Source organism: Prunus persica, chromosome G4 (assembly GCF_000346465.2).
Source record: "Prunus persica cultivar Lovell chromosome G4, Prunus_persica_NCBIv2, whole genome shotgun sequence".
Classification (NCBI taxonomy): Eukaryota; Viridiplantae; Streptophyta; class Magnoliopsida; order Rosales; family Rosaceae; genus Prunus; species Prunus persica.
Window position 1 is genome coordinate 23,109,120 of NC_034012.1, and position 24,898 is coordinate 23,134,017.

The 24,898-nt window shown below is 36.9% G+C and overlaps 2 protein-coding genes across 2 annotated transcripts; one reads left to right on the plus strand and one right to left on the minus strand.

The window, feature by feature from the left end:
• LOC109948741 lies at positions 5,577–10,799 on the minus strand. The gene is made up of 2 exons (XM_020562447.1): positions 8,063–10,799; positions 5,577–7,609 (listed from the first exon to the last, which is right to left on the minus strand). The coding sequence occupies exons 1-2, from the start codon at positions 10,797–10,799 to the stop codon at positions 5,577–5,579; spliced, it is 4,770 nt and encodes a 1,589-aa protein (XP_020418036.1).
• Positions 19,659–22,563, plus strand: LOC18779566 (putative Peroxidase 48). The gene is made up of 5 exons (XM_020562651.1): positions 19,659–19,997; positions 20,693–20,890; positions 21,218–21,383; positions 21,515–21,661; positions 21,734–22,563. Exons 1-5 carry the CDS (start codon positions 19,659–19,661, stop codon positions 22,069–22,071), a joined length of 1,188 nt encoding a protein of 395 aa, XP_020418240.1. The 3' UTR covers positions 22,072–22,563.

Sequence of the window (24,898 nt, forward strand, 5' to 3'; positions counted from 1 at the left end):
TAGGGTTTGTACTTACAGGTTGGACGAGCTCACAGATTCGACGGAGCCTGGAGAGTGCAACTTTTAATTAGAGCAGAAGTGAGAGAGCGAAATGTTATGTTGCGCGAAATCTGAAAATTTTAGGGTTCAGGGTTAGAAGTATAAGAATAAGAGCCAAATATAAAAAAATTTAGGACGCGCGCAAATTTTTAGAGCGCGCGCTCTTTAAAACGTCGAAAGAAAAACCATGGCGAAAGTTCTACAAGAACCGACGTAAATGTAATATTCCACGACGGAAACACTGAACGTAACGCCGTTTATTTTGACGCTTCATTTTTCGGATTAATTTTAAATTTATTTTGAATATTTTGATATAAAGACGACTGAAAAACCACGTCGGGGTTAAGAAATTGAAAACGTTGTAAATTATAATAGACGACTTACATATTAAAATGACGTCGTTTAAAGTAGAAACCATGTCGGATAATTTACTGCACGACGTAACATATGTATTCCACGACTCAATCACCGTCGTTAACAATTAATACCCTAAACCCTTAAAACTAAATTATATAATTTTAAAAATTAAGTTTATAAAAGGGTTTAAGGTTTTACAGCCTAATATATACCCTAGACTACCCAAAAATTATACTTTAAAAATAAACCCCAATAAATAACAACCCTAATCTCTAAACCCTAGACTCTAAACCCTAAACCATAAAACTAGAAGTGATTTTATGACTCATCAAAACAATTTTGTTTTGGATGTTCATTTTAAATTTTTGTTATTCAAAATGAATTTTTTCAAGGTTTAGGGGGAAGAAAATATATCAATGACTTCATAGGAGTTGACTTTGCATTTTTCTGATTTATTTTAAATTTATTTTGAATATTTTGATATAAAAATAATAAAATATTCTTATCACAACAACAAACCACGTCGGTGTTAATAAATTGTAGACGTTGTAAATTGTAATAGACGACTAAGTTGTTAAAATGACGTCGTTTAATGAGAAACGATGGCGGATATTTAACTATCCGACGTAAAATATATATTCCACGACTTAACCGCTGTCGTTACAAAGTACTACCCTGAACCCTTAAGAAATTGAAGACGTTGTAAACCATAAACGACTCCATTGTTCAAAGAACGTCGTCTAAATATCCTTTTACGTCGGATTTGTTTAAAACGAAACCACAAAAAACGACGGCTTTCGTTGGTAAATTTTAACAACAATATTAAAACCTTGCAAGTGCACAAATCAAATGATAGTATAGTAAGCAAGCAAGGGTCGATCCCACGGAGATTGTGATCTAAAGAGATGTTTATCAATGTCACGCAATGAAAATCAAAACAAAGGACTTCCAAACACACGCCAACACCAAGGGGGGTTTTGATTTGTTTTTGTGAATCAAACAAAATAAGGAAAAGGAAACAAAAGAGAATTTAAATTAGAGTTTAAGAGAAATTGGTTTAAAATCAATCAAGAACAATAGCTAGGACTTACTATCCACCTCCAAACAATCAATCAATCCTTAAACAACAATAGATAATCAATTTCTAGCAAGCATATGATGACGACACTCACAACAAGATCATGGCATTTGACTCGAGTTGTATGATTCTCTCTTAAGTGTATGTAAAGTGTATGGCATTTACATCAATACGTGTATTCTTAATTGAAATCTAGTATGGCATTTACTCAAATTAACAATCAAGAATCCATTAAGATCAAAGAGAATATGAGTGTCACAAAAACCCTAAAACATGGCATTTGTTATTAGGAATTCAAGAATCGATTTCTCATAACTAGTTCTTAACCCAATTATTCGTTGCAAACAAGAACACATTCAATATGGCAATTGACCTATGTTCTACAACAATTTAATTCCAATACATGCTTCTAAGTTAGCTACTCAAAGAAACAAAATACCAGAATTCACATAACATAGAGAAACCGAAATCATCACGCTTGTAGAAACTAAAAATCCATTAAACTTGTTTATAAAATTGAAATCATGTCTAGGGCTTCAAGATTAAGCCCTAACTAACAAGAAATTAGTTACTCATGGTCTTGGATGAACTCAAAAATAAATACATAAGAACTGAAAATTAAAAGAAGGAAGGAAAAGAAAGAACTCGTTCGCAGCTTTCTCCTCTTGCGCGGTTGGTCTCTTTTGGACGTGAATGCTTTTTCTCCGGCCTTGGCTCGTCTTTTATATCACTTATATCAGAGTTCTAAACCCTAAATTTGACTGAAAAGTCGTCCAAGAAGTCTTGGTAAACAAGGAATCCAAATAGGAAAGTAAAAATCACAATTCCTAACTCCACTGGGAAATACAGCTCAGCCCAATGTTCACACGATTTGGGGATCTTTGACCTTGTAGAAAAATCATTAAAAATATATTTTAGAAAGATAAATGTCTTATCTTTCCAACCATATATAGCACGTAACTTGAAAAATTCGGAAAGGCTTCCGTTTCTTCACATTCACGTAACATGTACGAAACTGTCCTGTCTGCACGTGGGCTAACTTTACTTGTAATAATGTACCAATTGGCTCGGTAGAAAATTCTAGAAAAATCATAGATTGAACTTCAAGATGTTAGCTTTCATCTCCAATTGGTCTTGCGCTAAAATTCCTCCGAAAAGTTGATTTTCCCTTAAAAACCTTCTAAGAGCGCAGAAAAGCTGAAAATCAGAAAAATAAAGTAATAAGCCCTTTTTAAATCTAATTCTCTTACAAAACCAAAGTAAAAAGAGTACATAAATGAGTATATTTATGGACTTATCAAATACCCACAACTTAGATTTTGCTAGTCCTCGAGCAAAACAAAACGAAAAATAAAAACAAAAGAATAAAGACTCAAGACAAACAAACAACTAAATTCCCAATATTGATCTCAGAGATAATTACCAACGGTTAACTAACTTCCAAGAAATAAGCAACATTAACTCAAGGCATTATCAAGGGGTTAACCAAACTTTAATTGAACAACTTGGAGTGTCGTGTGTGAAATAGCCAACATTAATATTAACATGACTTATGCTTCACAAAAGTTAAATAACCAAATAAGAACAAGCTTTAACTTCAATTCTCACCAAGGATGTTCACTCCAATGAAAGCACTCGAAATTTGACAACGTAGTGTCACTCATATATGTGAGAAGAATCAAATCAGTACGATGTACTCACATAAAATAAAAGCACAAGACAAGAATAAAAGATCTCATGGAAAGATATCGCATACTTGAAAACATTTAAACCATCCGACCATAGTCCTTACACACCTATTCTCCACATGAGGAACCACACTTCTCCTTGGATCAAGTAGGACTTTCACTAAGGTTGTAATAGGGCTTAGGGTGATGGGTGAAACAAGAAAGAGACATAGATGAACAAACGAAGTCTAAGGGCTAAGTAAAGCTTTCCATGAAATTATAACATCTTGCACTTTAGCACACAATTTTATCTTGATACTATCTTTATTTATTTATTTATTTAAAACTCCATTAGCTTTCTAATCAACCCATGTAATAAGTGTTAGGCCAATAACTCCCAAGCTAGATAGCTTTAGGGTATTAAGTGTAAAACACTCCTCGGGCTTAAAAACTCGAGTTGAAAAGGCTTCGGAATCAGGCCTTTTTTTTTTTTTTTTTTAAAAAAAAAAAAAATAGTATCATATACACATGATTGAACAATTTGTGCAATTCTCCCTTAACCATGAAAGTGCTCTACAAAACTCCTTAGAAGGGTGTAGGATAAATATGCAAAAGGTTCAGGTGAAGAGAATTGGGTAAAGAATGATAAAGGCTTACATAAAAGGCACAAGGGGTTGACTACGGATAAAATTGATATGGGTTGGCTGGAAAGGCTCAAACGAATGAAACAATGCCTATATCACTTCCTAGGATCCGTGTGGTTCATGAAATATGCCTCAAATAGATAATGAAAGTAGTTCTAGCAAACAATTTAAACATCCTCAAGTACTTGACCAAAACAAAGAATAATGAGATCACAACGACTTGTAGACATGAAAATTATAGAATAGTATATAACACTCAGGGAAGAAAGGTATAGGCTCAAAAGCTCACATAATAAGGGTTGTACAAGTCTACACTAGCCTTATTTGGGAATTTAAATCATGTGAACTCCAATCAAAACTCATATTAATATGGCTATGTGCAAAAATATTTGCCAAGTTTAATCACAAAACTAAGGTTAACACAAGGATAATGTAAAGAATTAATATCATGCTCACAATTCCTTGCAAGTTAATTGTCAATAAAATTCAATCTCATCATAGAATTGGGAAGTGACTACTACAAAAAAATAAAAACTAGACTCAAAGTTAAAGAAAATATTTTTAGGTTTTTATGACATTTTTCTGATTTTTTATTTTTTTATTTTTTTAAAAGAAAAAAACTGAAAACAAAACAAAACAATAGAATAAAAACTAATTAAATAAAAACCAAAAGTTGAAGAGGGATTGAAAATCAATAAACAATGCTGCAGTTCTGACCCAGGCGCAAAGAATGACATGTATCTCACAAAATACTTGGCCAAAGTTCACGTTCTTCATATGGTTGGATTCAGATCGAAAAAACAAAGAACGCAACGTGGGCCAAAATACAAAAGCAGCAGCAGAAAAGGACATAATTTGAAACAAAGACAGAGGACTGCTGCAGCATACATTATGAAACCAAAGAACTCAATCACCCACAACTTAAAACAAACATTGTCCTCAATGTTAAAAACAAAGAAACATAAGTCATGCAAATTCATTTAAAGAGAGAGAGAGGGGTGTGAGAACTTCCCGGGTTTGTGTAGATGTATGGATGAGCAAAGCGTAGAATACGTCGAAATGAGAGAGGATAGACAATGAGACGAACTCAAACACCCACAACTTGTGTCTTTGAATGCCAACGGACCCGTAATAGCTCCTTAAAGTCTCGGAATGCGATGAAATTGGAACGAAATTGAGCTGGATATGTAATCATGAAAATCTGGAAATCTAACTTTTAGCGACGAAAAATCTGATGAACACCGTCGCTAAAACCTCTTTGGTGACGAAAAATCTTCAAATTCTGGGCAAAACAGCAGCTGCCTTTTTTTTGTGTTTTAGGTCCTTTTTTGAGCTTCAAATCGTCCTAAAACATAATGTAGGCCACCGGAGACCCAAACCTGGTCCAAATCATCAGAATAACCATTCTAAACATGTTGGTGGCATCAGATTGACCTGAAAAACAGCAAAAAATAAATTAGGCAGAAATTCTAGTTTTGACCAAACTAAGAACATAAAAGCTATTTTTCTGTTTTCTGGTATCTAAACTCAGCCAATGACCAAAAACACCTCTGTAACACGTTTGAAACATGCTGCAAACACCCTAGGGCTATAAAAATGCGAAAATTTATCTTTGGAACACAAAATCCATAGTTTGAAGACACAAAACATAACAAAAACAAAAATATGAAAATTTACGAGAAATCACACATAAACTAAAAACAAAGACGAAAACAAAAGTTAAGAATGCTTGGGTTGCCTCCCAAGAAGCGCTTCTTTATAGTCGTGAGCTAGACACTGTTCTTTAGATGATTAATCAATAGATGGGGGTGGTGCATCCACGTGCATGCTCTCTTTTCCAAGCTCAAAAGATTCATAGTATGGCTTCAAGCAATGTCCGTTCACTTTGAATATGTTTCCCGTCTTGTCATTTTGAATCTCAACTGCACCGTGAGGGAAAACATTAATAACAACAAAAGGACCGTACCATCTAGAACGCAACTTACCTGGGAATAGCCGGAGGCGTGAATTGAAGAGCAAGACTTTCTGCCCTATTTCAAAGGTCTTCCTTTGAATGGCTTTGTCATGAAATGCCTTCGTCTTTTCCTTGTAAATCCGTGCACTCTCATAGGCATCATTCCTCATCTCATCCAATTCATTCACTTGGAGTCGCCTTGCATCTCCAGCCTCTTTCATATCGAAATTGAATTTCTTGATTGCCCAAAATGCTCTATGTTCAAGTTCAACCGGAAGGTGACATGCTTTACCATAAACCAAACGAAAAGGAGACATACCAATGGGGGTTTTGTAAGCTGTCCTATATGCCCATAATGCTTCATTAAGTCTCAAACTCCAATCCTTTCTCGTAGGGCTCACGGTTTTCTCCAAGATTTGCTTGATTTCTCGGTTACTAATCTCCACTTGTCCACTTGTTTGGGGATGATAAGGTGTCGAGACCCTATGTGTAATTCCATACCGCTTTAAAAGTGCCTCAAATGACCTATTGCAAAAGTGAGTGCCTCCATCGCTGATAATGGCTCTTGGTGTTCCAAACCTAGAAAAGATGTTGTCCTTCACAAAACTCAAAACAACTTTTGAATCATTAGTCCGGGTAGGAATTGCTTCCACCCATTTAGAGACATAGTCAACAGCAAGGAGAATGTAAATAAAGCCATAAGAGGAAGGGAATGGTCCCATAAAATCAATGCCCCACACATCAAATATTTCAACAATAAGGATAGGCGTTAAAGGCATTTGATTCCTAGAGCTAATGTTACCGGTTCTTTGACATCTATCACATGTGGAACAATAAGTATATGCATCTTTGAACAAGCTAGGCCAATAAAAACCACATTGCAATACTTTAAGGGCTGTTTTCTTAGTACCAAAATGTCCACCACATGCAGATGAATGACAAAAGGTAAGTATAGAATTAAATTCAGATTCAGACACGCACCTTCTAACAATCTGATCTGGACAATATTTCCATAAGTATGGATCATCCCAAACATAATACCTACTTGTTTTTACAAGCTTATCCTTTTGAGCGCGAGTGAGATCCTTCGGAATCAGTTTTGAAGCCTTATAATTGATAATGTCAGCGTACCAAGGGTCCTTGGCTTCGAGGGTGAAGAGTTGCTCATCGGGGAAACTTTCACGTAGAGGAAGCACGTCCTCTTCTTCATTGGATCCTTGCGCCAGCCTACTCAAATGGTCAGCCACCACGTTTTCACTCCCTTTCTTGTCTCTAATCACCAAATCAAATTCTTGAAGCAAGAGAGTCCACCTAATCAGTCGGGGCTTGGCGTCCTTCTTTTGGAGGAGGTACCTAAGCGCTGCATGATCAGAGAATACAATTACTTTAGTGCCAATAAGATATGATCTAAATTTCTCTAAAGCAAAAATAACAGCAAGCAACTCCTTTTCTGTAGTTGAGTAATTCAACTGAGCATCATTCAAAGTCCGGGAGGCATAATAGATGGCATGTGGTACGTTGTGCACTCTTTGTCCAAGCACGGCCCCCACTGCATAATCTGAGGCGTCACACATCAACTCGAAGGGAAAATTCCAATCTGGAGGCTGCATGATGGGAGCAGACGTCAAAAGCTCCTTAAGCTTGTTAAATGCAGCCAAGCACTCTTCATTAAACTCGAATTCCACATCTTTGCCAAGCAATCGACATAGGGGCCTTGATATTTTTGAAAAGTCCTTGATGAAACGCCTATAGAACCCTGCATGTCCTAGGAATGACCGAATCTCCTTAACGGTTTTGGGGGGCAGCAAGCTTCTCACAATGTCGATTTTTGCCTTGTCCACTTCAATTCCCCTACTAGAGATAATGTGACCTAATACAATACCCTGCTGTACCATGAAGTGGCACTTCTCCCAGTTGAGCACTAAATTGCATTCCTGACACCTTTTCAACACTAAAGAGAGGTTGTGAAGACAAATATCAAATGAATCACCAAAAACTGAAAAATCATCCATAAATACCTCTATTATCTCCTCTACCATATCAGAAAAAATGGACATCATGCAACGTTGAAAAGTGGCAGGTGCGTTACATAAACCAAAAGGCATACGCCTATAAGCAAACGTACCAAATGGACAGGTGAAGGTGGTCTTTTCTTGATCTTCTGGAGCTATAGCAATTTGATTGTATCCGGAGTATCCATCCAAGAAGCAATAATGACTATGACCTGCAAGACGCTCAAGCATTTGATCAATAAATGGTAACGGAAAGTGATCCTTACGTGTCGTGGTATTGAGCTTTCTATAATCTATGCATACTCTCCAACCCGTTTGAATTCTTTGAGGCACCAACTCATTGTCTTCATTCTTCACAACGGTAATTCCGGATTTCTTGGGAACAACTTGGACGGGACTCACCCACTTGCTATCCGAAATGGGGTATATAATTCCCACGTCCAAAAGCTTCAAAACTTCCTTCTTAACGACTTCTTTCATCACCGGATTCAGCCTCCTTTGGGCTTCCCTTGTAGGTTTCGATTCTCCTTCCAAAAAGATCCTATGCATGCACTTTGTAGGGCTTATTCCTCTGATGTCTGCAATGGTCCAACCTAGGGCAGTCTTGTGCTCCCTTAGAACTCGAATTAGTTTGTCTTCTTCGGATGCACTCAAATTAGAAGCAATGATCACAGGCAGCGTCTTTTCATCACCTAAATATGCATATTTCAAGTTCTCTGGAAGGGGTTTTAGCTCAACTTGTGGTGCCTTCACAATAGAGGGAACAAGCTTATTAGTAGATAATGGAAGAGGCTCAAAAATAGAGTTAATCTTACCTCTTTGGGGAGGCAAGGCCTCAAGCATATTCACAGCTTCAAGTACAGCTGTGTTCCCTTCTTCATTCACAGTTTTGGGGCTTTGGATGAGTGCCCTCTCCAATGGTGTCTCTTCTTGTGATGCATTAAATGTTTCTTGTACCATTCGCTCAAGTACATCCATGGAAAAACAAGCATGATCATCATTAGGATATTTTAAAGCATCAAAGACCTTAAACTCCACGGTTTCCTCATCGAATGCCATTGTGAGAGTGCCTTCATACACATCAATTTTTGTCCTTGCTGTTCTCATGAATGGACGTCCTAGAATCAATGGAAGGTCTTTTTCAGGAATAGGAACTTCCTCCATCTCTAGCACTAGAAAGTCAGCTGGAAAAATTAGCTCATTCACCTTGACCAAAACGTCTTCCAACACTCCCTTAGGATACTTGATTGATCGATCAGCCAATTGTATGCTCACGGAAGTCTTCTTAAGCTCACCTAAATTTAAAGATTCAAAAACAGAAAAAGGCATCAAATTAATTGAAGCACCTAAGTCTAATAAAGCATGTTCAAACCTTTGATTTCCAATGAGACAAGGTATAGTAAAACTCCCTGGATCCTTTAGTTTAGGAGGTAATTTACGCAATAGCACGGCTGAGACTTCTTCACTTAAGGCCACGGTTTCATGCTCCTTGAACGTCCTCTTATTTGTACAAAGTTCTTTGAGGAATTTTGCATATCTTGGAATTTGTTGGATTGCATCGAGAAAGGGAATGTTCACTTGCACTTTTCGGAAAGTCTCTAGGATATCCTTTGAAACTTGCTCCTTTTTTGAATTCAAAAACCTACGAGGAAAAGGAACCTTCGAAGTAATTGAATGATTCACAAGAGAACTTACCTTAGAGTTGTCGCTTGGAACCGTAAGCTTGGGAGAGGGGGCAGCCACTGTTTTGGTTGAATTTCTCTCCTCATTGTCATCATTTTCCACTTTTTTTCCACTTCGAAGAGTAATCGCATTTGCGGTGTCATGGCCTCCATTAGGATTTGGAATTACTTGGCTTGGAAACTTTCCTGGCTCTCTTTGACTCAAGGAGGCTGCAATTTGTCCAACTTGGTTTTCAAGGCTCTTGATTGCTGTAGACATTTGTGCCTGTGTTTGCCTTGTTTCCTGCATAAAACCCTGAGTGCTTAATGCCAAAGAATTAATTAACTCTTCTAAAGACTTACCTTGCCCATGAGGTGGTGCAGGTGCATTTTGTTGAGGAACAAATTGATTTTGTCGAACTGGGGCTGTTTGCACATTTTGGTTGTTCTTCCATCCAAAGTTAGGGTGTTGCCGCCATCCCGGATTATAAGTGTTAGAAAATGGATCGTTTCTTGGCTTTTGTTGCTGCATATAGTGTGCTTGAGCCATCTCTTCTCCATCACCATACAAACTTGGACAAGACTCCGTAGGATGTCCGGGATTAGCACACACGGCACACACTTGTGCTTGAGGGATTAATTGCTTAACAAGGTTAGTCAAATTAGCTATTTGAGGACCAATATCACTAGCACTTACCTCATAAACACCTGCTTTCTTTGGGGGAGCTCTCCGGTAATTAAACTGTTGAGAGTTTGCTGCAATGTTCTCAAACATCTCCTTGGCTTGAGTAGCACTCTTGTTCATCAAACCTCCTCCACTAGTAGCATCAACCATCATCCTCTCCGAATCAAGTAATCCCTCATAAAAGTATTGCATAAGTAGCCAATCTTCAATTTGGTGATGAGGGCACGAAGCTAGGAGTCTCTGAAACCGATCCCAATACTCATGAAATGATTCTCCATCTAGTTGCTGCACTCCCATGATCTCCTTCCTAATATGGTTTGTCTTTTGAGCTGGAAAGAACTTTGCAAGGAACTTGGAAGCCAATGATGTCCATGTGGTGACAGATGCACTAGGTAAAGAATAGAGCCACTCCTTGGCTCGTTCCTTGAGTGAGAATGGAAATAAACGCAATCTGATTGCCTCATCACTAATCCCTCCATTGTGCATAGTCGCGCACACGGCAAAGAAATCCTTGATATGTATGTGAGGATCATCCCCAGCCTTACCATAGAATTGCGGCAAAAGGTGAATGGTGCCACTCTTGATCTCAAAGGTGGTTGTAGTGGCTGGATACGCAATACAAGACGGCTGGTCCAATGCTTTAGGAACTGTGAAATCCTTCAAAGGTCGGGTGAGGTTGTTGAGTTCCAACTCGTCTCCCATCTTGATTGGAAGTGTATCTTGCTTATTTTTATCTCGATGGAGATAACGAAGTGTGTTCTCTAGTTCATGGTCGTATGGTATAAGCTCGTGACTCTGCGAACGACGACCCAGCATATACCTGAAATTGAAAACAAAACTCAATTAGATTGAAAATCCCCGGCAACGGCGCCAAAAACTTGTTGGTAAATTTTAACAACAATATTAAAACCTTGCAAGTGCACAAATCAAATGATAGTATAGTAAGCAAGCAAGGGTCGATCCCATGGAGATTGTGATCTAAAGAGATGTTTATCAATGTCACGCAATGAAAATCAAAACAAAGGACTTCCAAACACACGCCAACACCAAGGGGGGTTTTGATTTGTTTTTGTGAATCAAACAAAATAAGGAAAAGGAAACAAAAGAGAATTTAAATTAGAGTTTAAGAGAAATTGGTTTAAAATCAATCAAGAACAATAGCTAGGACTTACTATCCACCTCCAAACAATCAATCAATCCTTAAACAACAATAGATAATCAATTTCTAGCAAGCATATGATGACGACACTCACAACAAGATCATGGCATTTGACTCGAGTTGTATGATTCTCTCTTAAGTGTATGTAAAGTGTATGGCATTTACATCAATACGTGTATACAACATGTACGAAACTGTCCTGTCTGCACGTGGGCTAACTTTACTTGTAATAATGTACCAATTGGCTCGGTAGAAAATTCTAGAAAAATCATAGATTGAACTTCAAGATGTTAGCTTTCATCTCCAATTGGTCTTGCGCTAAAATTCCTCCGAAAAGTTGATTTTCCCTTAAAAACCTTCTAAGAGCGCAGAAAAGCTGAAAATCAGAAAAATAAAGTAATAAGCCCTTTTTAAATCTAATTCTCTTACAAAACCAAAGTAAAAAGAGTACATAAATGAGTATATTTATGGACTTATCAGCTTTTGACTTTATTACGTCGTTGGAAAAGTATTACACGTCGGTTACGCATTTTGTATGTTTGTTTTTTTTTTTAATTTAAGAAAACCTCAACAAATTTTTACATTATATATTATAGACAAAATTTGTACATTATACATAAATATCAAGTGTTCAATAATTCCCCTATTCCAGGTGAAGGCAAACAAACTCTGCCCATTCATTCCGGACTTCATCAATTGCTTCTTGGGGGTATGGCTCTTCCTGTTTTCCCTTGGCATACTGCATAAACAATGACTATTAGGGTTTATAAATAAAAGGAAATTCAATCACAGACGACCATAACCGACGTAGTATATCTATTCAACGACGGTAATTTTACATGATCGTCGTTGATAATACAAAAAACGACGTAAAATGTTTGAAGGTTATTTCTTCTTACCTTCTTCTCAAACCCCAAGGAAGGATCCATGATGATGTCCCTCATGAAGCGCATCACGTAATACCCGCATTCGACATTGCTGGGTTGCTTTGGTGTGCCTGACAGAGTTTTCCAAATGACTGCCTTACGGCCTGATCTTGCTATGTGAGAATTATAAATTTTTATAGCACTGTTCACGATGTTTTTGGCCTCTTCATCGACCACACGATTTCCTGGCAGAGGATCCAGAAAATAGACTGTTTCCCTCTTTGCTCTTACAAGCAGCAAGATCCAATGACGGCTGCACAAAATTAATATAAAAACGACGGTTATTTACAAAAACGACGTATTATAATATTTCACACGACGAAATAAAGTAGCAATCGACGACATTATATATTTATCACGACGATAAATAACTACCGACGTGGTTAGTCGTTTCAAACGACTCAATAAAATAAAACACCGACGTGGTTAGTTTATACGCTGTCATTTATTGAAAATCATAAAAACAAAATCCTGTTAAGGAGACTAACCCTGGACTGTAAGGCATCAGGAAAATCTGTTCACCGTCAGTCCTCTGAAGTCGAGCTGCTACCAGTCGTGATCTGTCAGCTATTGTGCCAGAGCTGGCACTAACTGTAGCAGGGTCGATAAAGCCAACCATTGTGCACATATTTGCTTGTTTCAAAACATCGTGTAAGTACCTAAATATATAAAATAATATAAACAAGTCAGCGCAAAAAAAACACACGACGGTTATGTATAACAAAACGACGTATTATAAGGTTTCACACGACGTACTGAAATAGACAACGACGTTATAATATATTTATCACGACGGTACATACTAACGACGTGGTTAGTTAGTTAAGACGACGCAATAAATAAACCAACGACGTATTATTTTAGAATGACAAACCTCATATATACAGCAATGACTGACGACGCAATAAATAAACCAACGACGTATTATTTTAGAATGACAAACCTCATATATACAGCAATGACTGTAGCTCCTATTTCCTCCATGCCTGCAAATTGTGTAATATCTTCAGGCAAGAGGAAGGTATCGCGCTCTAGACCAAACACCTCCTTATCAATTGTAAAGTGCAGGGTCTTATCCTGAGGCACAAGTGTCGTTTCCACATAACAACAAAGGGTTTTTAAAGAAGATGGCGCCTCCATATTTGAATAATCAACAACTTTAATAACCTGTTTAAAGAAATAAAAAAAATGACGTGGTAATTCAATAAAAACGACGGTTTAAGGAATAAAACGTCGTCTGAAAAGAATTTAAACGACGGTGAAAAAACCGTCGTGGTGAATAATTTATTACGTCTTAGAAAACAATTCCGCCGTCTAAGTTGTAAACAAACGACGGTTTAAAGAAAAATATTGACGTCTGGAATTTTGAAAAACAAATAAAAAAGGCAAAGTTATGTGAACATACCTGGTCGTCATCTTCTTTCTCCTTTTCAACTTGTTTTTCTTCTTTATTCTCTTCATCTATTACGTCGGAAATGATTAACTCCGTCGTCTAAAAACCACAAAGTTTTAAAAATAACGACGTTTAATGGCGTGTAAAACAAGTAAACTAAATACGACGTGGTATTGAAATACAAACGACGGTTTATTTTAAAATCGTCGTGGTATGTATTTCAAACGACGGTTTTATTAATAATAACGACGTCTAATGGTTTTTAAAAAAACAGAGAATTCAAAGTTCAGATATGTTACCTTTTCTTCCTGATGTTTCCCATTTTTGGCAGTATCATCCTCAAAATGCTGGGATCTCACATCACCTCCAGAGCAGCTTGCTTTGTCAGACATTGGATTTTTGGGACTTTGGCTAATTCTGGGTTTAAGCATGCTTGGATCAAAATTGGGAATTAATTGGGAAAGCTGACTCAGGAAATGCTCCCTCTCAGCCTCTACCAATTGTTTCGTTCTAGCCTCCATCCTTAAAGCCTCTTCCCTTGCCTTAGCCTCCATCTTTTTAGTCTCTTCTTGAAGGAGAACTCTTAAACTGTCCTTCAAACGGTCGTCAAAGCTCACTCTCTGTGGTTTGGGTAAATTGAAATATTGCTTTGGTGAGATCCCAGCACCTACTCCTCTGACTCTGCCTGGATGCTCGGGGCCTAAAGCCATGGTCAGCACATCATTGCTGCCAGATACGGTGACTTTGCCTTCCGAGACTTGTTTTTGCAAATCATCCTAAAACAAAGATATATAAAAAAGTAAGAACAAAAACACACGACGGTTATTTATATACAAACGACGTATTATATAATTTCACACGACGCAATAACATATAAATCGACGTTATTATAATTTATCACGACGGTAGTTATACCGACGTGGTTAGTTTTTTAAAACGACGAAATTAATAAACCACCGACGTCTTATGCTTTATTTACAGATAACAGAGGGATGATTCAAAATTCACACCTTTAACGACGTTGTTTAAAACATTTCGACGTAGTAATTTAATACAGACGACGCGAAAATGAACCACCGACATCTTATGCTATAATTACAGAAAACAGAGTTGTGATTCCTATTTAGACCTTTAACGACGTGTTTTAAAAAATGTCGACGTGGTAATATCATTCACACGACGCAAAATATAACATAAGACGTAATAAGAATTATTCACAGTTTAATAAAAATTTAAAACAGAGTGAGTAGGCTTACAATTAATTTTGCTTTCTCTGCCACCTTTGGATCAGGGATGTTACCATGTTTGTCCTGTCTAGCTCTCTTCCATAAGGTAGATCGATCAATTTCTACCCCAGGCATGGTTTCCTCCAATTGATCCTCCAAACCAGCATATCCTTTTCGAGACAATCGATGATTGTACTCGAGTTTCTCCCTAATCTGTGCATGTTGAGAATGCACAGACTCAAAATCTTTGGATAACCTTGAAGCTACAAAGGCATCCCATTGTGCTTTCTCTATGAATTTATATGTTTCAGGGGGTTGGCTTAATCTCTCCCTGTCATTGGTGTATGGAAGGATATAATGCCTCGTTAGTGTAGACTTGAAATCTTTCCATTTCTTGGCAGCAGAAGCTAAGACAGAGTTCTTGCCCCCTTGACCTACCACAAAAGCAATGTCAACTGCTTCCCAAATCTGCTCCTTTATATCCTTGGGGATTTGAGCCCATTTCAAGTCCACAAGTGGAACTCTGGAGCGTGCCAACACACCAATATAGGACTGCATCTCACTATGTGCTTGGCCAATTCCTTTCCCCCTTTTATTGTACTCAACAATTGGCCTCAGTTTCTGAAGTTTTCTCTTCACAACACGAGGCATTGTGCTCATACCTCGACCAGCCTTTGAATCATCAGAGATTGTTGTCGCGCTGGTTGGTTCTGTATCAGCAGATGATGAAGCAAACTTCATCTTCTTCGAAGACTTCATTATCTTCGAAGACTTCTCTTGAGGAGGTACCATTCCAAGCTCCTTACCTCCATTTTTCTTGGAGCCAGAATCCTTACTTTGGTCTTGGTGAGAAACCATTTTTACAGACAAAACTGCAAGTGAAAATATTTCAAGAAAAGATTAAGAACACAAACGACGGTTATTAATAAAATACGACGTATGATATGATTTTAAACGACGCAATGAAATAATATCAGACGTAATAAATGTTTAAACCAAGGTAATTAAACAACGACGAAATAATTAACTATAAACGACGTGATAATTAACTATAAACGACGGAATATTTATATAACGTCGTGGTATTGATGTTCACACGACGTCAGTAGTAATATACCGTCGTCTATATAAGGATCCAAAACCCTTCTTTCTTTCTCTGTGAATGTTTGATTGCAGATTTGATTTTTCTGAACCATGATTTTTGTTTTCTAATTTGATAAAATACAAGGCCAAGAAAGAAAGTTTTTGAATCTTATATAGACGACGGTATTTTAATATGACGTCGTGGTATTAACATTCACACGACGTAAAACAATAAGATACTGCCGTCTATATTAGATACCAACCCTAATTTGTTTTTCTTTATATTTTATCAAATTAGGGAAAAACAAAAACCATTGTTCAGAGAAATCAAACCTGCAATTAAACAAGCAAATAAAAAAAAGACTATAATTTTAAAAACAACTTTGTCAATTTTCAGACGACGCTAGAACGACTGACGAACCGTCGTGGTCTACATATTTAACCACGTAAATAAGAAGCTACCGTCGTCTTATTTAGTTAAGGTAGTTGTCTTCAAAGTTGGAAACTTTCCCTCTTTGTCTGTATATTTTATCGAACTTGGAAAGAAGTAAAATGATTTTGGCCAGAAAAAAGGTAAAAAGATTTTTCAAACAAAAAACGTATGAGCATGCAAAACAGCAACCAAAATAGTGAAAATGAAAGCTTACCTTTTGCGTGCAATGAAAGCAAGAGGAAGACGATCGATGTTTAAGTTCAGAGACGACGAAGAAGACGAGAGGAAGACGATGAGATACTCTGACAGTGCTCTGACAAGGAAAAAAGTCTAAAAGTTTTCTCTGGGAGATTGAAATTTTAATCGGGTTTGGAAACAGTGCATGTGTAAGTCAGGTAGACGAAAAGTTGCTTACATATAAAACCATTTCAAAAAAATAATACGGCGGTTACATATAACTACGACGTATAAATTACAAAATACGACGGTACATTTAACTACGGACGTGGTAAATAAGTACGACAGTAGTGTTGTAGGTACCGTCGTAGTAAACTCAAAAATTAAAGTACATAAGTAATAACTCGCGTCATGGTAGATCATTTAACACGTCGGTTTTATTAATGTACCGACGTGGATTTCTGTAATATACGTCGGTCATACCGACGTTGATTTTACAATTTAAACGGCGGTTTTTTTGTAAGGACCGCCGTTGGTTTTAAAAATTTATTCTATAAATTTGTCGCTTTCATTCATTTTCGGTTTACATGTAGGGTTCTAAGTTCTTCCTCTCTCAGAGACACTGTCTCTCACATCTCAAAGACAATAATTTGGATGTCTTTCTCAAAGAGAAATTGAGCTTACTCGCATCAAATCTATGTCCACAAGAAGAAGCTTGTCAACTAGCCTTCTCACTTCCTTGATCAAGCCTGATAGGACACTTAGTGCTTCTGAATACTCCTTGCTTTCCATCAAAAGAGATGCAAGCCTGGCCTCCACTCGCTGTCGAAGGAAAGTTCGCTTCTCAGGGAAATCTGAAGATCAGATGTGCCTGATCCTCTGCTTGATTTTCTTGGCTAAGAAGATCCGTTAGATTTGTGATAGCCTCTTCCTTTATCCGTAGAGCTTCAGAAGAAGAAGATGGGTTTCAAGAATGCGATAAAGAATAGAAATGGCTTCAGAATGCGATAAAGCATGAGCAATCGAATCAGTGCTTTGAACTATACTTTGAACTATACAAGTCAATGCTTTGAACTATACAAGTCCTGCAGAAAGATAAAGGACCAAACTGTTGAAGAAACTGAAACTGTTAAAGAAACCCTAAACTAACACGACGCAATATTTGTTTTGCGACGTGGAATCTTTTCATTTAACGTCGTTAGGTTTAATATAACCGACGTGGATTTGAATTTTTAAATTATGAATAGAAATTTTTTTCCCGTGACCTTTCAGTTTATTTTTCAATTACAGTGCGTTATAAATAGAGTTTTTTTTCTGGAGGAAATTTAAAATGAAGGAAATTAATGTTCTGGAATATGTAAAGTTTCTTTTTTGGATGACAGATTTCAATTCTTGTCATTAAGTAGATCTACCGACGTAGGATAAGAAAATAAAGGAAAAAATTGTTAACAAAAATTCTTATTAAGACGACGGTTTAAATTAAAGGTACGACGTATAAAATGAATAAATACGACGTTAAATTTTATAGTACGATTTAAAGATAACGTCGTAGAACTATACGAGAATGACGTCGATATATTTATATTTTCCGTCGTTGTACATTAATTTAATACGGCGATATTTTGTATTTTAAAGCCGTGGATTTGTTTGTAATTATACGGCGTCTTATACGAAAACCTCGTCGTGTTATTTTATGAGTAAAAACGGCGGCTTTTATTGAAATCGTCGTCTTCACTTTCTACGTCGGTCGATTCATAACTTCTGCCGTTATTTGTTGGCTTTGATTTTACACTGCGAAAATCTGTTTCAAATAGACGTCGGTTTTTTAATTAGGTACGTCGTTGTTTTTGAACAGCCATTTGAATCTCCATTTTTTAGTTGTCTAAGGTGGTATTACACGACGGTGTTTTTAGAACCGTCGTCTTTTTAAAAACCACGACGGTTTTCACTTAGACCGTCGTTGTTTTCTGGTCGTCTTTTTCACTTTTTGTAGTAGTGGTTGTTGTTCTAGCAACTGCAGCATATGTATCAAAATAATTTGTGCCTTCCTTTTGTGTAAAGCCTTTGGAAACCATAGCGATGGAGGCACGTTCAATTGAGGGGTTTGATGTTTGGAGCATCGTTTCCCCAATCAATTTCGTCTCTTTGTGTCCATGTAGCACTAATCGAGCACTTGTCCAGTTTCCATCAACGATCACACTGTTCCATCTTTTCATGTATAAATAGACTTTCCTTAGTGTCGATTAGAAGAACTACCACATTAGTTGCCTTTTCTATCTCTACCCTTCCTAACAAAATGGATTACAACCCTACTGATTCTATCCCTTGAGAGAATGACCTATCAACCTTCTTTGGTACTCTGATGCAGAATGACCTATCAACCTGCTTGGAGGCAATTATTTCAATGTGCAAAAAATTATATATCAAGATTGAATGTGATGAGTTTGGGGTTGGGAAAGAAGCTGCAAGGATGGAGTTTGAACTTAAGTGGATCTAGGATTAGATTGGGATTGCAACATTAATTGAAAGTGATAGGGGCACGTCGTTTGAGGGGTTCGATGTATGAAGCATTGCTTCCCCAATCAAGTACTCTATCTCTTTGTGTTCACGTAGCACTGATCGTGCACTTGTCCAATTTCCATCAACAGTCACCTCGTTCTATCTTTTCATGTATAGATAGACTTTTGAACAGACGAACTCGTCATCTTAATTTCCCACTTTTATTCTTTCGCGCTCGCACACTCATTAGTATGACTTTAATCAAAACTACGGAAAAATGCAACAGTAAACAACTTTGTAGTAAGACAATTTAAATTAAGCGTGTCCCATTTGAGTTATTTCATTTATTATTATTATTTTTGTATTAGTAATCAATTTAAAATTAAAGAAAAATAAAATTTGTGTAATTGTGTCCCATGAAAATGAGCTAATCTTTATTTAAAAGAAAATTTTCCCTTTAAAGAAATTGAAAGTACGGCCTCAAAAGAAATATCTCTGTAACTTTCCCAAGTCTGAGGGTTAAATTGAAAATATGCTAAACCCGAATTAACCAACTCCTCTTTAAAAAGGGTCCCAGCCCAAACGGAAAAGCTCATTCAGTTATTCATTTCCCGCTCTCGCACACACTCAGAAGAAGAGCGAGCCAGAGAGAAAGAAAGAGGATGATGAGTGCAATGAAAGGGTGGGCCTTTGCTCTGGTGGTGATCTTCTCTGTGCTTCTGTCATGGAGCATCCCAAGAGGCGAGTCAGAGAGAGCCTTTCTCTCTTTCTCCTCCCATGAACCACTGGTCAAAGTGGTTTCTCTGGCGTCTGCGGATGGAGGCCAAGATTTCTTCATGGAGATGACAGATTCTGCTGCAACGAACATCGAGTATGATTTCTACCGCGATACATGCCCTGAAGCTGAGACCATTGTGAGGTCTACGATGGCTCAGATTTACTCCCAGCACAAGAATGTCTCTGCTCAGCTTCTGCGCCTCTTTTTCCATGATTGCTTCATTCAGGTATACCAAGATTCTTCTTTTCTTTATCTTTGAGGTTTTTTTTCTCAAATAGCTTTTGTGCTGATTACTCTGGGTCCTCTGCTTTTGATCTTGATTGTACTTTTCTGCATCTGTGTGGGTTTCCTGCTTCTAGTCTTGATGGTTCTTTTCTTCATCTATGAATGGCTTTTGTTTGGATTGCTCTGGGGTTTTCTGCTTTTAATCTTTGTGGTCATTTCCTTCATTCGTGTGGGGTTTTCTCAAATAGGATTTGATTGCTTTAGGTTTTCTGCTTTTAATCTTGGTCGTCCTTTTCTTCGCCTGTGTGGGTTTCTCAAATGGGTTTTGATTGCTCAGGGTATTGGAATCTGATTCTGATTATTCGGATTCTTACCTTCAATTTGATGTTGTTATTGGGTTCTATGAATCTTGAAACTCTGGGTTGTTCTTTTATGGTTGGTTTTTAACACTTGAGAATCTGAAAACTCTTATCTGGGAATGTTAAGCTACAATGCTATAAGATGATTTCGGCATGATATTTTTGAGTTCTTCTGAAATGGGTTTTCGTTTCTTTGAGTCTTTTGTCTCTAACCTTAGTTTCTGTCTTTTTAATCAAGCATGTATTGGCTCTAACCTTAGTTGGGCTATGATTACCTTACGTGGGTTTCTGTCTAATTCTATCTGTCTTTCTTAATGTTGTGGGGTTTTTGAATCAGGGTTGTGATGCTTCTGTCCTCTTGGATCACAGCAATGGGAATAAAAACCATTCCGTAGAGAAGCAGGCTGTGCCAAATAAGAGCTTGAAGGGATTTGATAAAATTGATCAGATCAAGGAGGTGCTCGAAAATGTTTGTCCTGCAGTCGTATCTTGTGCTGACATACTTGCTCTTGCCACTAGAGATGGCGTTGTTCTGGTATGTTTTACTGCTCCTACGAGTCTTGACGTATTCTTTCCTGTTTTAATTAAACAACCTCTAAGGCAAAAATTTCCAGTTTCTTCTCTTTCCATTCCATCTAATTACTATTAGAAAAAAGAACTAAAAGAGAGAAGTAAGAAACCAAAACTGTCACACATTTAGTTCTTCAACTTTTGGTGCTTGTGAATTAGTTAGCTGTTCACTAACTCTTTCGCTGGTAGTTCCTCATTATTTAAGTGGAAGAGCTACAGAGCACTTAACTGTATTATCTGATTGCTTGTTTCAGTATTCTTCTCTGAGTGTTTGTCCTATCTAAAATGACAGGCTGGTGGTCCCTTTTATCCACTTTTCACTGGTAGAAGAGATAGTGCCCGCTCCTATTATGATGAAGCCATGGCTGAGATTCCAAAACCTGATGATAATATCACTCAGACACTTCATCTGTTCTCACTCAGAGGTTTTACTGACAGAGAAACCGTCAGTCTTCTAGGTACTCAACTAACAAATTCTGTTCCTTCTTTTTCTTCATTTCTTTATGTTTTGAGCTGAAATAGATTAATCAGTCTTGACATAATCTTCCCTTCTGATTTTTTTTTTTTTGGTTTTGTTTCATATCTGTAGGAGGGCACAACATTGGGAAGATTGGATGTGAGTTCATTCAGTCTCGCCTTCACAACTTCAAGGGGACAAGGAAACCAGACCCAACTGTTTCTCCTAGTTTCCTCAATGAGATGAGAGTTTTCTGTGAAGACAATGGTAACGAGAAGAGTAGCCAAGGATCACCCATGGCAGCTAACATGGCGTCTCCCATGGCATTCCCCACGACAGGCCCCATGGCAGCACCCATGGCATCATCCCCAATGGCATCAAGGGGCATGAATGAGAAGCCTGCGCCGAGGGGGATGCCATACTTTCAGCAACTGTCATCATCTGTATCGTCTGGGGCAGGCTTTGACACTCATTACTACCAGAGCTTGTTGAGAGGCAGAGGACTTCTCTTTGCTGATCAGCAATTGATGGCTAATGAGAGGACAGCCAGATTGGTGAGAGCTTATGCTTCAGACGATGGATCAACCTTCCGGATGGACTTTGCCCGGGCAATGATGAAGATGTCTAACCTTAATGCACTCACTGGATCTCAAGGTCAGGTCCGATTAGAATGCACTCTAGCTGGCTAGCTAGTTCTTACCTGACAGAATCCGACCGGAGGCCATGATGGAGATGGAAGAAAATTTCTGTTGAAATATTTGTTCCCTCTGGTTGTACAGTAGAGAAACTTTTAGCCATGTTAGACCACATTCATTCCTTTAGCCATCTTTATTAGTCATGTTCATTTGTGAATTGTTAGGACCTGCAGATATATAGCAGAAAGCAAAGAAAGTTTAACTACAGAATATTAATCCCCTTCCCGCCTATGTAGAGTTGAATTTTTCTGATTGTGAATAACTCAAGGACTAGTGTGATTGTTTTCTTTTTGCCATATACAAAATGGGATTTTCTTTTTTCTTTTTCTTTTTCAAAAATCCATGTCCATGTCCGAGACTTCTTAATGATGGAACTCAACTATGGAGGCATTATAATCAGAACAAAATAACTTAAAAAACAAAAAAACGAATCATTTTAATAACTCAAAATGATTAAGTTTGGTCATGTGGTTCCATAGGTTTAGCAAAATCAAATTGAATAATTCAAGGACCAGTGTGATTGTTTTCTTCTTGCCATACAAGATTAGAGTTCATATATATATATATATATATATATATATATATATATATCCAGTCCCCTTCTATTGAGGGATCCCTCAAATAATTTTATTTGAGGGACGCCCTTTAGGGTACCCTACAATTTTTTTCTCAATGATCCAAACCATCTATTTTTTAGGTCTTCATTCATAGATCATCCTTACAAAAAATTAGACAAATCGGAAACCGTTTCGACATCCAATTGTGTCTTACAAAATCAATGAACACGGTGCTTCAAGAAAATGCTAAAATTTCAATAACTTAATTGAGTGGTCAAATGATATCGGATTCAAGTGATTTTTTGTAGAGATGATCTTTGAATGAGTATCTACAAAATAGACGGTTTGGATTAGTGAAATACAATCCGGAGTGGGGCCTACAAGGAGTGTCCCTCAAATAAGCTTATTTGAGGGATCCCTCAATGGAAGCTCTCTGTATATATATATATATATATATATATATATAACTTCCTCTTCCCCAAGGTTCTGATAGTTTTTTTTTTCTTTCTTTTTATAAGAAAATTCCATGTCCAAGTTTTACCAGGAGAGGAAAGAGAGAGGAATAGAATTTCACAGCTGTTATACTACTTCATAGTTCTCTAAAAAAAAAAAATATTACTTTCATAGTTCTCTAAATTTTTTTAAAAAAAAGTTCTCTAATTAAAGGGTTATTTACTTAAATGGTCCTCAAACTTATACCCGATTTACATTTTGGTCCATCAACTAAATTAATCATGCACATGGTCCACAACTCAATTATTCGATCCATTGGTCCTATTGTTACATTCTGTCAATGTTTTCGTCAAATGTAACAGTAGAACCAATGGACCGAATAATATAGACTTTATAAATCATTTGAACGAATAATTTAGTTGAGGGACCAAAATATAACTCGAGTATAAATTTGAGGACCATTTGAGTAAATAACCCTAAAAAACCAACTTCATACTAATCTCACCAAATCACACCCAAAATATAAAAACCAATTTTCATTTTAAAAGTTATCAAACCAAACATGCATGGATATATCTAAATTATATAAAATGGATTATGATGGAAATTATCCAACCAAAAAAGAAAAAGAAAACCAGTTTTCATTATAAAAGTTATCAAACCAAACAGGTAGGATATGGTATGTATATCATCACCGGATAATTCAACAAAATCAACTTCATTACGCATCTGTGTTTTCATTCTTTAATATCGAATACTTTTTGCCTTTTCTTTTTTCCAAATTTTTAGTTATTGAATATTAGAAATTATTTTTTGGGCCTAAAAGCTAGGAAGCAAAGAAGTCCAACTTAAGTTGTGCTTAAGTCGGTTTCCCAAGTCTATATAACTAGACAGAACCTTCAAACCTTTTCATAAAAATAGAAAGAAAAAAAATCGTTGGAGCAGTTACATTCGAGACTTCTCACCCTAGTAACATAAGTCGATGTTCTTTGCAACACTTTCTTTTTCTTTGAGATCAAAGTTAGGAGAAGGAGTTGCACCGAATTTCGAGTTAAGTTACTTTCGGTGAATTTCAACTTCATTTCAACTTCCCTCGACAAGAAGCATAGTTAAGGTAAATATGCACAACAATACTGAGTGTTTCTTATTGCATGATTCACAACTCAATTTGATGTTGCTATTGGTTTCTATGAATCTTGAAACTCTGGGTTTTTCATTCTGATGTAACAGTTTCGTTTTTTTTTTTTTTTCCTGGTTCAAGTTGTTCTTTCCTGGTTTTCTAACGCTTCGGAATCTGAAAACTCTATCTGGGAATTTTAAGAAGCTACCCTGCGCTCATTTAGGTATATGATGCTTTTGACATGATATTTATGAGTTTTCTCAAATTGGTTTTGATTTCTTTGAGTCTGTCAAAATGATTAAGTTTGGTCTCGTGGTTCCATAGGTTAAGCAAAATCAAACTGAATAACTCAAGAACTACTGTGATTGTTTTCTTTTTGTCATACACGATTAGGGTTCATACATCATTTCTTCTTCCGCAAGGATTAATTTCTTATGGTTTTTATCTCACCAACACACCCAAAATATAAAAAATATATATGATTAAAAAAAAAAACCAGTTTTCATCTAAATGAAAATGGAACTTGAAAACAAAAATGGTGTACTAGCCATTTTTGAAAATGTAAATTATGTGTCAACCTTCCACTTTTATTCTTTTATTCTTTTTTTTTTTAAGTCGGATAAATACAACATTTAAATTCGATCAACAACAATCTTCTCATTTAAATTATCCAAACCAAAATATACAAAAA

Bases quoted from the DNA above. Each gene is read 5' to 3' on its own strand.
- LOC109948741 (XM_020562447.1), bottom strand. From the start codon at position 10,799: ATGGGAGACGAGTTGGAACTCAACAACCTCACCCGACCTTTGAAGGAT. The intron at 7,610-8,062 runs GTTGGAGAGTAT...GTATTGTATTAG, and splicing joins GCCTCAAAGAATTCAAACGG to GTCACATTATCTCTAGTAGG.
- LOC18779566 (XM_020562651.1), top strand. From the start codon at position 19,659: ATGAGTGCAATGAAAGGGTGGGCCTTTGCTCTGGTGGTGATCTTCTCT. The intron at 21,384-21,514 runs GTACTCAACTAA...TCATATCTGTAG, and splicing joins AGAAACCGTCAGTCTTCTAG to GAGGGCACAACATTGGGAAG. The intron at 21,662-21,733 runs GTAGCCAAGGAT...GCCCCATGGCAG, and splicing joins AGACAATGGTAACGAGAAGA to CACCCATGGCATCATCCCCA.